General features: G+C 38.7%; 1 protein-coding gene across 1 annotated transcript in view; it reads left to right on the forward strand.

Annotated features, from left to right (window-relative positions):
• The window catches only part of LOC113159996 (carbonic anhydrase-related protein 10-like), a 78,849-nt gene that overhangs the window by 49,713 nt on the left and 11,315 nt on the right, over nt 1-17,821 (forward strand). Inside the window, exons 4-6 of the mRNA XM_026357003.1 lie at nt 15,401-15,586; nt 16,825-16,920; nt 17,213-17,285. Coding sequence (XP_026212788.1) covers nt 15,401-15,586; nt 16,825-16,920; nt 17,213-17,285 — 355 coding nt within the window. The remainder of the gene's footprint in view (nt 1-15,400; nt 15,587-16,824; nt 16,921-17,212; nt 17,286-17,821) is intronic.

Here is a 17,821-nt window from a genome sequence, read left to right on the forward strand (position 1 = left end):
AACCTCTCACCTCATCATATGCTCATAAATTAGACTGTGGCTGCACCTGGTAGGAGAAATACTGCCAATTCTGTCAGTGTTAACCCTCAAAGCTTCACCAGGCCACAGATTTTGTGAATGTGATTTATCCTTATCAGTATTATCTGTCATTCCAGTGTAAGTGCATTAATATAAAGTTTTATAACTATAACTTTATAATAATTATTATTATCCCATTGGCCTTGTCATCTACTCACCTCATCAGCTGTTGATATGAAGAATTTGCTGTATTTTGTTTTAAGGGGTCCATCAATGAAGCAAATCTGTACACACTGACTGAGTTGTTGAGAAATGAATCAGGTCTTTTTACACGAAGCACCACTACTGTAGTAGGAGTTAAACTCTGTTTGAGTCTTGTTTCATGATTAATGCTCTTGTGCATCTGCTGAGCGAGATGCATGCATGGCATGGCCATCTGTCCTGGTGAGTGTGTGTGTGTGTTTGGGAGTATGCTGGCAAGAGAGAGAGAAAGCGAGCGAGGGAGATAGAGGGAGATAGAAAGCGTGCATATGGTGAGAGTGTTTTTGTATGTGAGAAAATGATAACAAAGATCAAGGGCAAATGTGAGAGCATGTGGCTGTGGATTGTGGAGATTACAGTTAAAACTAAAGTGAACACATTTGACTTTGTGTAGGTGTGTAGTGTGCACCTTTGTGTTATCCAGTGTCATGCTCTAGGTTCTTGTAATTGAATTTCCTCAGATGTTGCAACAGCTTCCTTTGTGACAGAGGAAACATTTACTTACAGTATATTTTACAGTAGTACTTACTGTTTACACTAAGTCCTGGACAAACTGCTTGTACTTTTGGCATTTTATCAATGTGATGCGGAGGTCTGTGCATCTGTTCCCCGTCGATGCTCTGAACTGGGTGACTTAGTGAATTTGTATTAATTTATTTATTATTTTAATTCATTTAAATTACATACCAATAACGTTAAAATACAGCTATGACATTTGTGAAATTAGCAACTGCAACTGTTATTAAACTTGGGCTCATTATAACTAAACTTTTATTGGAAACTTGGGGCTTTGCTGGACTTGACAACTTGAGTTTGGACTGGCTGGTCTTCACTTTGGAATTTTTGGGCTTGATTTCAATCGAGGTGCGACTGTAACGCAATTAAAAAAGAAATATATATATATAAAAAATTACATTTTCTGTATTTAATTAATCTCAATTACTTTCCTGCATCAATTTATTCTGCAATTATATTTAAGGTATGTCAATGCAAATTAATTTTGTCAGAGAAGTGAATTAATGCAGAGTTGACACAAGGTTGAAGTTTAAAGTTTCACTTTTATTTCACTTAACTATTCTTTCTCTGATCATGCAATAATGGTAGTAACATTTGAAAATATGTTCAATATGCTGAGGAAATAAATTTTAAAATCCTTCAGCAGGAAGTCAATAGTTCCATCTGGGTGTAACAACTTCTTAATCTCCAAGCAGCTTCTTGTTCATGCAAGCACAATTATTTCAATTATTTTTGTTCATTAATCAGCTGTTAAGGACACATAGTCTGTACGCTTCTACCCAAGGTTTGTGTTTATTAGCTCACAATATATAGTAAAAGTACAAAATCCACTTTAGCATACTAACCTGTCAATTATTCTTTAAGTGAGGGTTACATTTGTTCTTGTAGACTGTGATCAGTCATTTGTACAAACACATAGCGTAGCTTCAACAGTGAATGGTCATTAGTAAGTAATCAACAACTATGACCGACTGTGACCATGCTGCTTTGAAAAGGCCATCAACTTCATTATATATATATATGACGCACTGACAACAGTGACCTTCACATTCACAGTAAAGTGACGCAACAGAAAGGTGTGATATGACATCCAGATATGACAAAAGACTGTCTTCACAAAGACTTTGAATGCTGTGCAGCACGCTGACATTTTACTAATAGATTGGACAGTGTGTGTGCGTGCGTGTGTGTGTGTGTGTGTGTGTGTGTGTCTGCGTGTGTGCGTGTATGTGTTTGATGATTCATTAGTCATACACTATCTCATGCACTAATTCTAGTACAAAAACACTCTCACTGTCAAGCACATGCATTCACACAGTGGGATTTGCACACATTGATTCACACAGAAGTTGACCAGTGCTGACAGACTCTCATTAACTAATTTAGAGACAATCTGGACTTTTTTATTAAATTTTATTAAATTTTTATGAGGCATTGAACAATAATAATACACAGTGTTCTGTTAAATGAGAAGATGGGTTTGATCTTTAAGGCCGAGGGACAAATTGGCTTCAGCCATTATTTCACATTTTTCTCACTTTATTGTGTTATTAATTTAGTTTTTTGCTTAAAAGAAAATCTAAATTTGTATTTGTCATTTACTAATTAGTCACATCCTTATGTCGGTGAAGATTCTCAGTCGTCCAGGTGAAGTTATTTGGAAGTTTAGTCATGGCAACTGGACTTCCTTTTGTTAGGTCTTTAGATTGAAGAAGCTACTTGGATGAGTAGCGAAACGTTTCAACTTAACGAAAGAAAGCCTTTAGGTACAGCTTTGAGTCTTCTTGGGTAAGTCTCAACAAGTTTTGCGCACCAATTTTAGGTCTCAAGCACTCTGTTGCAGGTTTTCTCTCACCCTTCTCTCGAGTCTGACCAGTTGACCCTAGGCTGTGGCTGTTCAGCAGCAAGTAGCATTGTAGCCAGATTGATGCAGTTAGTAAACAGAGCCAGCCAGCTGCTGATTGAGACAGGCTGTTGTTTGGATTATGACTGGGATGATGCTGTCAGCGGTGAAACAGCTTCTCTCAGCAGAGCTAAAGGCAGTGTGGCAGAACACTTGCAGCTACAGGGGATTTACAATATACTGTTGGAGCTCTGCCCATTTCAATAAGCGAGAAATGTATCATGTAACATTTCATCACAGTTAGTAGAGCAGTCATGTATAAATCCCATTGTCAGTGGTTTGACTCCTGGTTCCACCCAGCTACATGTTGAGGTGTACTTGGACAAGACACCTTAACCCCACAGTAGCCCCAGCATCTACTGCAGCTAACCAAACAACAATTTCCCCAGGGGGATCAATAAAGTATGTCATTATTATCTCTTTATTCTGCCTTAGCACTACTATAGTAGTAGGTGTATTTGCAGTGGCAGTGTATTAACTCTGTTGTCTGAAAACTATTAAAAGAATATTACTGAGGGAGAGCCTTGATAGCCAAATGTTTACAGTGCATGCCACAGAACTACACTGTCCTTGGTTCAAGCCTGGCTGCATGCTGCTTCCATCTCATGTGTTTTCACTCTCCACTCATATTTTCAGTTCAATTTTGTTTATACAGCTCCTAATCCCAACAAAAGTCATTGCAAGGAACTTCACAGTTTAAGGTTTAAGACCTTAAAAATATAACAAATACAGAAAACCCAACAATCCCACATGAGCAAGCACTAAGACATAGTGGAGAGGAAAAATTCCCTTTAACGAAGGAAACCTGTGGCAGAACCTGGCTTTGGGTGGGTGGCCATCTGCCTCGACCAGTTAGGGTTAGGGTAGAGAGAAAAGAACAGCAGGCAACAAAAAACAACAAGCAGCAAAAACACTGGGGAGGTCGGTAGGGCCACTAACTTCACTATGAAAACAGACTCCTAGGCCTGGAGAAAAGCACAAGAGAGAGGGTGACAGAGAGGAGGAAGCACAACTACAGATAATAGAAGACACAAAGATAATGACATGCAATCGGGATGTTTGGGTGAATAGAGGAGAGGAGCTTAGTGTATTAAGGGAGGTCCCCCAGCAGCTTAGTCTATAGCATCATAACTAAGAGATGGTTTAGAGTCACCTGAGCAATCTCTATAAGCTTTTTATAAAAGGAAAGTTTTGAGCTTTTCTTAAATGTAGAGAGGGAGTCTGGTCCCTGAACTAGGAGCTGGTTCCAGCACTCTGAGATTGAAGTGCTCTGCTGGGAAAATATGGAACTATGAGACTAAATTTAGCAATATGCCCCAGGTGGAAGAAGGCCGAAATCCTGGTCAAACATACTTTCAAGATTTCTCAAACATGAAACTTGAAATTACTTATTCATTAGTTTCTTTTGGTTTCATATAGCTGGGTGTCATCTGCATAGAAATGGAAATTTATTGATGTATATGTTCCCTAATAATATTACCTAAGAGAGACATGTGATAAGGGAGAATTGATAAGAACTGGTCCAAGCACAAATCTCAGTGGAACTAACTTGTGTGTGCATGGAAGACTGATCATTAACAGGCACAAAATTAATCTGATAGACAAGATTTAAACCAGCCTAGTGCTGTTCTTTTATTACCAATGACATGTTCCACTATGTGTAATAAAATATGTTCCATGTATGTCTTTTTTAAAAAAGCATTTCAGTCCAATCCTGGGTGTGAACTTGCTGATTTGCCCTTCAGAGGAAAATGTTTTATAGTCTAGGAGCCAGGACAGCAAAAACCTTCTCAGTACAATCAAATTTTGAACATGTCACAACCAGGTGGCCTTTTTCTGACAACCTGATCCATAACTCACTTATACGTACAGTTGTTTAAAGCAGGTAATATAAATCTGAATTTACAGTGCATCTAGAAAGAATACACAGTGCTTAACTTTTTCCACATTTTATGTTACAGCCTTATTCTTTACATAGATTAATGTCAAAGGGAAATAATTTAGTTTAAAATCTTGGCTAATTTTATAAAAATAAAAAACACAAATCACATGTACATAAGTATTCACAGTCTTTGCCATTACACTCAAAATTGAGCTCTGGTGCAACAACTTGATAAGAGTCCACCTGTAGGAAATTCAGTTGATTAGAAATGATTTGGTACATATACCAGTCTACAGTATATAAGGTCCCACAGTTAACAGTGCATGTCAGATCACAAACTAAGCCATGAAGACCTCTGAGACAGGAGTATAAAAGCACAGATGTGGGGAAGGGTACAGAAACATTTCTGCAGCATTGAAGATCCCATGAGCACAGTGGCCTCCATCATCTGTAAATGGAAGAAGTTTGCAATCACCAGGACTCTTCCTAGAGTGGGCTGTCTGGCCCAATTAAGCAATCAAGAGAAAAGGGCCTTAGTCAGGCAGGTGACCAAGAACCTGATAATCACTCTGAAAGAGCTCCAGCTTTTCTCTGTGGAGAGAGGAGAACGTTCCAGAAGAACAACAATCTCTGCACCGTTCCACCTGTATGGTAACCACTCCTCAGTAGGGGTGTGCCACCTTATACTGGCCACGATAATGGCCACGATAATGGCCACGATAATGGCCGGTATAAATTTTTATTTGATAAAAAAAAGTGTCATCTTGCAATATGTTAATTAGATTGCAACAATTACACATTTACATTTTGAAGGCACACAAAATTCTCTCAGAACAAAAGCAACATGTCAGCCCAAATGAAGAATTAGTACAGAAAATGGGAGCTACTGCTATAGTATTGAAACAGTTTGGCAACAAGAGGTCAGACCTCCAACAGAGCACAATCTCTTGTAAAATGTGCCTTGCACCTGCTGATGTGAAACCCAAAAGCTGGTTCCCACTTGCTAGTTGCAGTCCATATGATAGGAATAGCAAATGGTGGATGGAAATCACCGATGAGGTCACATATTGTTTGGCCAAGGATATGATGCCATTCCAAACAATGAGATATGAGGGCTTCAAGTGTCTGGTTAAAAAACTCAACTCAGGGTACAACATTCCAGTCACTGTGCAGGCTTTTTGCACCAGTTTGTCCAGCTACCTTGCATTCTTCTGCATTATGCTGCCTTTCCAGCAAACTGCAGCATAAAACAGCATACTTGCTAGTGTAGATAATAAAACATTTGGAGCATCTTCCTGCAAATGTCTGATGACTTAAGTCCCCTTAGGAAGAAAAGATGTCTCTGCCCTTTTTTTATACTGTACGTCTGCGTTAAGTGACCAGTACACATTATTTTCCAGGTGCACACCTTTGTTCACCATTTGTAAGCTGGAACCACTTTAATGTCCACACCACACACGCTGACTGATGATTAGGGGGTTTAGACCTTCAGGTGTTCAGTAGGAGGTAGTATTTGTGACTCCAGTCACTGAAGGATTTTATCAGGCCTCTGGACTCCTCTTGCTTTCCATTCCTGATATATGCAACTACTGCATTATCATCACAATACTTATGAATGTGGCAACACAGTACTTGCAGTCTGCTGTATACAGTGTGTATAGGAATGCAGCCAGAACAGTCCTGTGTGCTGCTTATGACTTTACCAGAGATGGTGGCCTTTCTGTCAGGTAATCAGTGGTCAATGAAACAAATGAGGAGTTGGTTGGATGATATTGAATGGCATATTAGCACCAACTCTAATGTGATCGGCTCAGTTTCAGCATGGGCTTTAGTTCTTGTAGTGCGAATGTGGGGTCATTCATACAGGGAATTAATCATTTTGACAGTATAGTCTCCTCTCTCTGCCTAACACACATATTCAATTCAATTTTATTTGTATACCGGCAAAGCACAACAGAAGTCATCTCAAGGCACTTATCAGACCTTACAAAATATACTGTTACTATAACTGTATATAGATATATTATTTAGAAAATCCAACCACACCACTTGAGCAAGCACTAGGCGACAGTGGAGAGGAAAAACTCAATTTAGAGGAAGAAACCCCCAGCAGAACTAGGCTCAGGGTGGGCAGCCATCAGCCTTGACCAGTTGAGGGGAGTGGAAAGAGAAGAGAGAAAAGAACAGTAGGCAACAAAAAATGACAACAAGTAGCAAGAACACTGGACAGGTTGTTAGGGCCAGTAACTGGACTCTGGCAATATACAGCTCCAAGGCAGAGGATACCGGCAGAGGAGTACAGAGAGAGGGAGACAGAGAGGAGGAAACACTAAGGGAGAGAGAAAATCACAAAGTTAATGACATATATAACAGGATCTTCTTCAGACACAAGCACTTATTAACATAGAGTAATAGAGTAATACGAAATCAGTTACAGACAGATGTTATAGTGTGTGTGATGAGCTGTGAATACAGTTCATTCACACATCTGCGTCTTTCTGACTGTGCACAGTTTAAATAATGGTTCACCAAGTTCTAATCTTTTTACACTTGTATGTTGGTTTATTCATAGACACTTGTTACATGAATGGATGGTGCTGCATGTACTGTTTATTTCAACATTCTTGACACTGCTCTTCATCCACTGTACTGTTTTATGTTTTATTGTTTTTTATGTTGTTCGGGTAAACACAAGAAACACAAGAGTTCTTCCAGCTGTTGCTGTTGTCCAGAGTTTTTGTCATGTTTCATAATGTACATAGGGAATGTGTTCATGTATACATACCAAATTCTAGCATGAGTCCATCTGAGGGAAAGTGGAAGGCATGAAATCAAAAAGCTTTGCAGCCCTATGCTGTTCAATTTTACACTTCAAAGAAACTAACCAAGAGTTTACACAGATTAAAATGAACTAGTTTAAGTTTATAGTTCTTGCTCTAAGCAGCAACTGAACAATGATAGGAAGGTAGGAAGATAGATAACTGTGGCTGACCAGAGTGTAAACATACACGTGAAGTGTATGAAGGCTTTGCTGCTCATATTCCTCTTGTATTTAAATAGTGCTTAAGTTCTTTAATTGCTAAGTGATTCATTCAGTTCATCATTCACCTTAAAATGAGGACAATGTTCAGTGAACAACAGTCTTTTAGCATGCACCTGCACAATACAGGCTGTTCCCTCTTTGGAGTTCAGCACAGCACATTACTATTACGAAACCAACTAACGAACGAGACAAAAGTATTTAAGCAAAAGGATCTATTAACAGCCCGGTCTCAACTGCCAGGTATCAGCTCTTAGGGGAGCTTTTAAAGGAGAGGGGACACACAGGTGAAACAAATTCATAATTAGGGCGCAGGAGAGTAGAAGGTGAGGAAGTCCTAACATGGGTAGGACAAGAAGTGGCTGGTAAACAGGTGAAAAAACGGTAAGGAAGCAGAAACAAAACCAACTGAAAGGGAACATCGTGCAAACATGATGTGCTAATATGGGGAATAAATTAATCATTTTGATAAAATACAGTATAAATACCAAATTAATGACCTAAGGACCAAGAGATTCTACTGACATATGAAATGAATAGAATTGAAACTATCTGCCTTGTGAACAGAAGACTAGCATGCAGTGAATTCAGAACACAGAAATGTGCTCATTCTTTGAAGAAGTTAAGAGCTACACTCTGGTTGAAAGTCACATGGACTAACGGCGCTTCTTGTTTAATTAACTGCCCATATTATACCCTTTTAGGGCTTAAAAAACAGATCCATTTCTTCTTGCTAATGAGTGGTTTGCATCTTCTGGTGTAGCCTCTGTACTTTTGTTTATGAAGTGATATCTTCGCTCCTGACCACTAACAGTTGTTTTAGGAGCCTTCTTTACAGCTCTCACAATGTTTCCGTCATCAACTGCTGCTATTTTACCGTTCGACAACTGTTGCTTAGTACACCAGTGGTTTCTTTCTTCTTCAGGACATTACAAATGGTTGCACTGGCTATAGCCAATGTTTGTGCAAAGGCTCATATTCATCTTTGAAGTCAAACCCAAATGTTTTCAGTCTACAGCTAAAATAGAGAAAAGCAGAGGCCTTGTATTAAAACCTTGATCCTCATTGTGTATTTGTTAGGTTACTTGCATTATACAGCAGTCTTTGACATCCCATCATGCATATTATTTTAAGCATTTTATTTTACTTGCTGAGGAGGTGACACTCTTTCCAAACAGTTGGGAACAAATTTCAATTTCTACAAAGGTCTCTTAAGCTCTTCCCACTTCTCTGAGTTGAACATTAAACTTTGTCTAAATTAATTTTTTCCGTTTTTTCTCAGTGACCTTTCTGCTAATTGTGTTTCCTTTTATCTCTTTCTTTCTGGGCATGTAATCTCTTGACGGACTGATTCTTAATCTTCTATCTTTGTCAGTTTCACTTTGATGGAATTCTTAGTGTGAGATTTTGTGGTGCTGATAATGATGTTTCTTCCCTTAGGACTTTTTACAGTAAAACTTTACTCCACACGGCAACATTTCTTAAAGTATAAACAGCCTTCATGCACAAAAATACAGTAAAATATCTACACACAACTCTACTGCTACAGTAGCCTGTATCAGCACAGGGTGCAGTTCTACAGTTTTATGGCCCATTAACCAACCATGAAAATGAATAAAATAAATGCAAAAATAATACATTTCTGCAAACCAGACAAAGTGACATATGTGCTGTTTTAGTAATAAAGTTGTATTAAGAATTGCATATCCATGACTTCCTAATAAAAAGTATTATAATTAACTTTTGTTGCTGATTGGGTTAGCAAGCACAGCAAGAAGGGTGTTTGTTGTTTGGTGTGTCCTGTAAACAGCTGTGTAAACTTCTTTGTATATATCTGATGGAGCATGAGGAGTTGTTGTATGGTCCAGAAAAGTTCAGCACCACTGATCAACATATTAGTCCTAAAAAGAGATTTTAAAGTTTATTTTTTTACACCTTTGTATGAAAAGTGTCTTATCAAGTAATCTGCTATTGTTTTTGTTTTTGAAGTGTTGAGTATTTATGCTCTTGAACAATAGCTGGTTGCCGGGCACCAGGGAATATAATGAAACTGAAATATATCAGAGTCAGTAGACAACAACAAACAACAATTTTGTGTCGTTTGGGACTCTAGGAGGTTATTTCAGCAATTGCTGCATCCTGGTGATTTTCCAAGTTGTTGTCCAACATTATCTATAATAAAATGTCTCAACCATCTGTTTAACTGCCATGTCTCAATACGTTATTTTGGTTTCTAACCCCAAGCAATCCATCAGTATTGTCATCCTGTTGAGGATAGGGTGGCTAGAGCCAATGTGGCTCACATCAAGACCTTCTGTCTATCACAGAGAAACAGCCAGATTCACACTCCACACAAAAAGGGCCCCCACCAGACAGATTTAACAGCAAGTTCCGGGACCTTCTTGTTTGTGAGGGGACAGTGCTAAGAAGGCACTGTGTTTCCCCAGTCTCCAATGGTCACCATTTCCTCTTTATTTCTGTCCCAGTATATCTGTGCATGGGGCATTTAAAGCTACAGCGCAAAAATTATTTCTCATTTTTGACTTTTTGATCTCCCTAAATCACTAATGACACTTCAAGACGAAGTAAGTAGATCAGCAGTAGTATAGCAAATTACTACTCATAAAAGCTCTAACAAAACAATTTACAACAGTATTTATACAGTTTATATATTTGTTGAATCTTAACAACTTAAAACATACAGTCTCGTAGAAAGAAGTATGGAGATTCAAGATAAGAATATGTGATTTTCCTTTAACAAGGTCACACATTTAAAAATATCTCTTCAAATCTGTGTTTGAGTAACAAAGAAGAGTGAAAATCATTTTTAGATTCTAAATCATCCACCTCTTTTAAAATAACATTGTGCTTTCTTTAAGGATTATGCAGTGAATAGATTGCAAGCTGGTGAGTAACGGTTTAGTTTCATTTTGCTCCAGCAGTAGCATGGCACAATTAAACAGAGACTGAGTGCTTTCTCCTCACCAGCAGCAATAAATATGTGATTGCAGCAAATGCCATATAACATGTACGATGGTTGACAATTTTGTAATGGTTATGTGTTGCCAGGGGTGCGGTGACAAACTGACATCAGTGCCCGGTAAAGCTCTTTTAATCCCCATAAACAGTTATTTGTCACACACATTAAAAAATAATGGAATTTGCTCTGTTGTTGTTTCTGTGCAGGACAAAGTAAGGCACAAGCACAATGGCCCGGCATTAAACAGAAAGGGTGATGATGCAGAAAAAAAAGATGTCAGTGTACAAAATACTGAAAGTTATGAGCACTGTATCTGTAGTTCCAGCTATATGTTTCCTAAAAGAACATTTTAAGGCCTGCATAGGTTTTACAGTAGGTTATACAGTACTTAGAAAGTTTGTTATGTCTTCTGCCCTGGTTCCTTTAGAAACTTTTAAATGCAAACTGTCAAAATCACTGTGGTCTATGTTATCAGAATATCTTATTACATGCACTGAAGTAGCCAGGTTACTGGAAATCTGAGTATGCATGCAGAAGATGCAGATGATGAGTTATCTCCATTTAGCCTATTTTGAAAGCATGGTTCATAGATTTTGACGATGTGGAAACAGAAATTACAGCTTCCTGACTGACAGCTCTGGGAGAGGGACACGTAGACAGTTACAGCAAGATCTAAACATCTACAGGGTATTTTGTGTTGGTTTTAGTTTTAGTTGGATTTTGTGCAGACTTGATTTTAAAATGAGGTAGCATCACTCCATGTGATGATCTGTCCTTTCATCCAGTTGCATTTCTCAGCTGACAGTACTAGAGTAGTGACCTGCCGGCAGGCTTTGATATGCACTTGCACTCTTGTAAAAGGCCAATTAAAAACTGGTTACGTGTTAACATGGCTGTATGGAGTGTTTAGAGTTCTAAGGGAGAAATCTTGTTTCTCTAATCCCCTACCCCAATTATGCTAACCAGGTTTCCCGTTTAGATGACAGTTAAGAAATCAGCTTCTTAGAGAAAGCTGATTACAACCTAGTTACTTCAGTGCACCTAACTGCACTGACTGATGCTGTTGCTGCTCTTCCCATTAGACTACAACTACTGGCTTAACATCCACAGCACTTGATATTTTGTTAGTTTACCCTTTCATAAATGTCCCTTTCATAAAAGTGCTGGCCTGCATGTTACTTTTACCTTGTCTCATCCGGTTTTGTTGCTTCAATTCAATTCAATCCAATTCAATTTTGTTTGTATAGTGCCAAATCACAACAAATGAAGGTTTACAACCTTACATATATAATATATACAGTACAGACCAAAAGTTTGGACACACCTTCTCATTCAAAGAGTTTCCTTTATTTTCATGACTATGAAAATTGTAGATTCACACTGAAGGCATCAAACCTATGAATTAACACATGTGGAATTGTATACATAACAAAAAAGTGTGAAGCAACTAAAAATATGTCATATTCTAGGTTCTTCAAAGTAGCCACCTTTTGCTCTGATTACTGCTTTGCACACTCTTGGCATTCTCTTGATGAGCTTCAAGAGGTAGTCACCTGAAATGGTCTTCCAACATTCTTGAAGGAGTTCCCAGAGATGTTTAGCACTTGTTGGCCCTTTTCACTCTCCTTCTTGGTCAAATAGCCCTTACAGAGCCTGGAGGTGTGTTTGGGATCATTGTCCTGTTGAAAATTAAATGATGGTCCAACTAAACGCAAACCGGATGGAATAGCATGCCGCTGCAAGATGCTGTGGTAGCCATGCTGGTTCAGTATGCCTTCAATTTTGAATAAATCCCCAACAGTGTCACCAGCAAAGCACCCCCACACCATCACACCTCCTCCTCCATGCTTCACGGTGGGAACCAGGCATGTAGAGTCCATCCGTTCACCTTTTCTGCGTCGCACAAAGACACGGTGGTTGGAACCAAAGATCTCAAATTTGGACTCATCAGACCAAAGCACAGATTTCCACTGGTCTAATGTCCATTCCTTGTGTTCTTTAGCCCAAACAAGTCTCTTCTGCTTGTTGCCTGTCCTTAGCAGTGGTTTCCTAGCAGATATTCTACCATGAAGGCCTGATTCACACAGTGTCCTCTTAACAGTTGTTCTAGAGATGTGTCTGCTGCTAGAACTCTGTGTGGCATTGACCTGGTCTCTAATCTGAGCTGCTGTTAACCTGCGATTTCTGAGGCTGGTGACTCGGATGAACTTATCCTCCGCAGCAGAGGTGACTCTTGGTCTTCCTGTCCTGGGGCGGTCTGCATGTGAGCCAGTTTCTTTGTAGCGCTTGATGGTTTTTGTGACTGCACTTGGGGACACTTTCAAAGTTTTCCCAATTTTTCAGACTGACTGACCTTCATTTCTTAAAGTAATGATGGCCACTCGTTTTTCTTTACTTAGCTGCTTTTTTTTTGCCATAGTACAAATTCTAACAGTCTATTCAGTAGGACTGTCAGCTGTGTATCCACCTGACTTCTGCACAACACAACTGATGGTCCCAACCCCATTTATAAGGCAAGAAATCCCACTTATTAAACCTGACAGGGCACACCTGTGAAGTGAAAACCATTTCAGGTGACTACCTCTTGAAGCTCATCAAGAGAATGCCAAGAGTGTGCAAAGCAGTAATCAAAGCAAAAGGTGGCTACTTTGAAGAACCTAGAATATGACATATTTTCAGTTGTTTCACATTTTTTTGTTATGTATACAATTCCACGTGTTAATCCATAGTTTTGATGCCTTCAGTGTGAATCTACAATTTTCATAGTCATGAAAATAAAGAAACCTCTTTGAATGAGAAGGTGTGTCCAAACTTTTGGTCTGTACTGTATATATATGTATAATTGTATAGAAAATTATTATTATATATATTATATATATAATTATTATTATTAGAAAACCCAACAATCCCATTTGAGCAAGCATTAGGCAATAGTAGAGAGGAAAAACTCCCTTTAGAGGGAAAAACCTCCAGCAGAACCAGGCCAGGCTGGGCAGCCATCTGCCTCAACTGGTTGGAGTAAGTGGAACAAAGGAGCTAACTAGCGAACCCAGTTGCAGAAGGACAACAAAAGCAGAGTGAAATTTCCCAAAAAGATTTATTAACAGAGTTAGTAACAATAAATGCAGAACAGACATAATGTAATGCAAACAAAAGGAACAAACAAAAACCTCAAAAGGAGGAACAAACTAAAGAACACTGCAAAAGGCAGGCATTTAAACTAGAAACTCACCAGTTTAAATAACAAACAAAGAAACACAGCAAACGTGATACAAAAGGAAATCAAAATCACAGCTGAAGCTGGAACAAACAAAAAAAAAAAAACCACAGCAATCCCTGGGACTAATAAACAAAAACTCTTCAGCCGAAGCTGGAACTAACAAGAAACAAAAAACGCAGCTAAATGCTGGAACAAACAAATAAGAAAACAAAACACAGCAATGCTGGAACAAACTACAAAGCTAAACCTTTAACTAACAAACAGACTGACTACCCTAACAAGACTTACTACAGAGACTTCCGGGGGACACTGCCTCAGCTGGCCGAAGGAGGGAAGTGTAACAGAAAAGTACAGAGAGAGCGAGAGACAGAGAGGAGGAAGCACAACTACGGGAGAGAGAAAACTCTTCTTCCTGTACTGTACTACTGTGGTTCAAACACTTGCTTATTATAGCTTCACACTGAAATTTTGAATAAATTAAAGTGTTTTAAATAGAAAATCGCATTGTATGATAAGAGGTCATCTACTCCTCATCCTTTGTGTTTGGTTTACTCATTAGTTAGTTTGCCAGCTGTGTTTGAATTGGGACATTGTACAGTTGTCAGAAGGTCTATTGATAACTCTAAAGTTTATCTATAGCTATTCCAAACGGTCCTCTTGCTCCAAAATAGACTGAGAACATCAGCTGACTAAAGCCTCCATAGAGTATTTGGAGGAAGCACGTAATGTCATACATGACACCACATCTTACTGTTTCCATTCTGCATTTTGTCAGCAGACAAAACTGGTGGAGTTGTAAAACTGGGCCATGATTCTTCTAGGGCCAGAGGCAATGGGATTACCAATGTCAAAAATAAAAAATGGCTCATTGTGGGAATTCTAGGGAAAGAAGGTCTTATAAATAAATGATGATAATAAAAGCAACTCTCACATGGTAAGAAAGATAACAAAAATCGGTTACACTTTATTGTCAGTGGGGTAATCATCATTATATCATGCCGAGTAGTTAACCAAGTTTCTTTTAATGTTAATGGCTGACAAACTCCAGTTCTGCAGTAACAATACTGCCACTATGACTCCAAAATTGAACATACACTCAGTTTTTGAGTTTTACTGGATCACTTTAAAAAGTAGGTTGAAATCATGGTACAACAGCTTTTGTAGTCATGCTTAGCAATGCCTCTTCTCTGGGAGCCCAGCTCAGTGGTGTTTTCCAAGGTTCTATTCTTGTGATCATAAATTATTATTCTATGCAGATCAACATTTATTTGGTTTTCATCACCCTCTTAAACACATTAGATTAAACCCCACTCCAGTGGGTCAGGATATCAAAATTGGGTAGCATCTAGAGATGAAGAACACCAACAAACTTAGAAACAAAAGAACCTCTTGACAAGCATGTGGTGCAACACAAGACTGCATCTCACAACTCATGAAGGACTCCTTTGAAGACAACATTTACATATTTTGGCCAGAGTAGACTGGTGATTAGAAAGAGGAGAAATGGAGACTATTTACATGCTTGACCACAGTGATTGCATATCATTAATGATTCTCCCTCTCTTTCTTTTTCTTTGCAGATGGGTGGCACAATGTACAACACAGGGAAGCATGTGTCATTGCGGCCGGACAAAGCCCATCTGGTTAACATCTCAGGGGGCCCACTAGGTTACAGCTACCGGCTGGAAGAGGTCCGCCTCCACTTTGGGAGTGAGGACTCTTTGGGTTCAGAGCACCTCCTCAATGGACAGGGCTTTCCTGGAGAGGTGAGAGACGAAACAGAGAAACACATTACATAAAAACAGCAACATGTTGTTTAAAGTTGCTATTCCAGTACTTCAGGGCCTTGTTTATATATTATGTATATCTTATTCTTATGTTTATAAGAATAAGATGGTGTGGCGACAGGTACAGTAGACTGGTACAACAATAATACAGCCATTGTAGTGGAGCTACTTTAATACTAGTATAGTTTTATACTCTTGCTCTGATCTATACCATGCCACAAAATGTTATTTTGCAGGTCCACAGAGTTCCTTGGACTTAATGGTTGGATATTTGTGCTGACATGCAGTGTAAAATGTGGGACCTTTTATATGACCCAGGTCATAGTCATTAAAAAAAAAAAAAACAGGCAACCACAAAAACAATGTTCTACCATGCCAAAGTTATACGCACTGAGCCCAACCATATACTCTAATTTCCCCAGGAGGGGTTATGTGGTGCTATAACAACATCATGACATTTTAATCATCATTCCCCATTCACTCTGCTTCTGCGGGCCCTTGTTAGGTAACAGTTCAGAAGCATGGAATGATATTAACATATTAATTTTGAATGGAGAGCTGGATATCTTCCTCCAGGATGGAAGACAACATTGTGCCTTATTATCTGTGTTGCATCATTGACTTTTATTTATTCTCCTCTGTCAGACTAAATTCTGCTCCACAACAGTGACTTTGGTTTGATATGGTTTGCACACAATTATGAGAGTCCATGGTACAAATGCAGCTTTTCTACGCACTGTGCTAACGAAAATGATTATCTCTGGCAGTATTTTTTCTTCCTCACTAACTTCTCATTGAATGAAATAATTGATTTAACTGAATTAAAACTGTAATGTACAACCAACGCTCAAAGCTCAAAGAAATAAGAAGCACTGCAGCACAAGTTCAATTAGAAAAAAAAAAAACAGCATTGAAAAAACATTTAAAACATTGCAATAGCAGTGAGAAGTAATTTAGGCACACACAGACTACTAAAACTAATACTACAGCAAAACATAAAAAGGTCTGATAAAAAAGAAACATGCAATGCTGCATACAAAACAGCTGCAGTGCCGGAAAATATAATGAGATAAGTTTCTTCACAGTGCTCTGAACCAGAAAAAACAGCAATGAATGATCAAGGTCAGGGTCACATGGCCAACACAGGTGATATAAAGACGTATACATAACTAGAATTGCTATAGTTCAGCTGGCAATGATCTTTATCTGTCTTTCAGGTCCAGTTGATCCATTATAACCAGGACCTGTATGCCAACTACAGTGAGGCAGCCAAGAGCCCATATGGCATCGCTGTGGTCTCCATCTTTATAAAGGTCAGGCTGACTCACTGGGAGCACAGTGGAACCAAGTGAAGGACCAATTGAGACACAAATACATCTGTAAAAGAGCTGTCTGATGATATGATAGTCTCCCTCATAACATAGTAGATTTAAAACTTCTCAGTTGTGGCTTGTGGATGGTCATTATTCTATGCAAAGACTTCAGTACAGGAAAATATATTTCACTGTTTCCGTATTAGAGCAACTTGCTAAATGCTTTTTACTGCATTCTGTGCGTTGTTCAGTGTTTTGTGATTACATTTCCTCTGTCTTTATCATCTCTTAGCTTTCTGAAAACTCCAATGCCTTCCTCAACCGCATGCTCAATAGAGACACCATCACCAGAATCAACTACAAACGTAAGATACACACTGTCTGTCTCTGTCTGACTGTGTTATGTCAGTCAGGCAAAGCTAATCTTCATTGAACATCAGTAGTAACAAACATGCCTACTGTCTCATTCAAGAACCAATCAAACTGAACGTGTGCTATAACATTTGCGGCTGCATCGCTTGACAGAGCCATTAATGTTACTAAGTGGAGCAGAAATTTCTAAATTAACACTTGAATTAAATGGATTCTTAGTGAACTTGCTGACACTGCATTATGTTAAAAGTGATGGTAGAGTAATGTATAGTACTGAAATGTGTATGATAAATACTTTTACACAGGCATTTTCCACTGTTTTCCTTTTGCACTAACATATTCCTAATTTCATACAAATCAGTGCCACATTGCCAGAATGTGTTTTCCAAGCTGTGCTGTGAAAATGTAAAGCCATCTGGGGAACTGCCTCCTGGAAATGAGGCTAAACATAGTGTGAAAGAGCCCAGAAAAATGGACGTCAATGATAAAATTGAATACAGGGATAGATATGAGGAAGAACCCTGTAAAA

This window comes from Anabas testudineus, chromosome 8 (genome assembly GCF_900324465.2).
Source record: "Anabas testudineus chromosome 8, fAnaTes1.2, whole genome shotgun sequence".
In the NCBI taxonomy this organism is placed as follows: domain Eukaryota; kingdom Metazoa; phylum Chordata; class Actinopteri; order Anabantiformes; family Anabantidae; genus Anabas; species Anabas testudineus.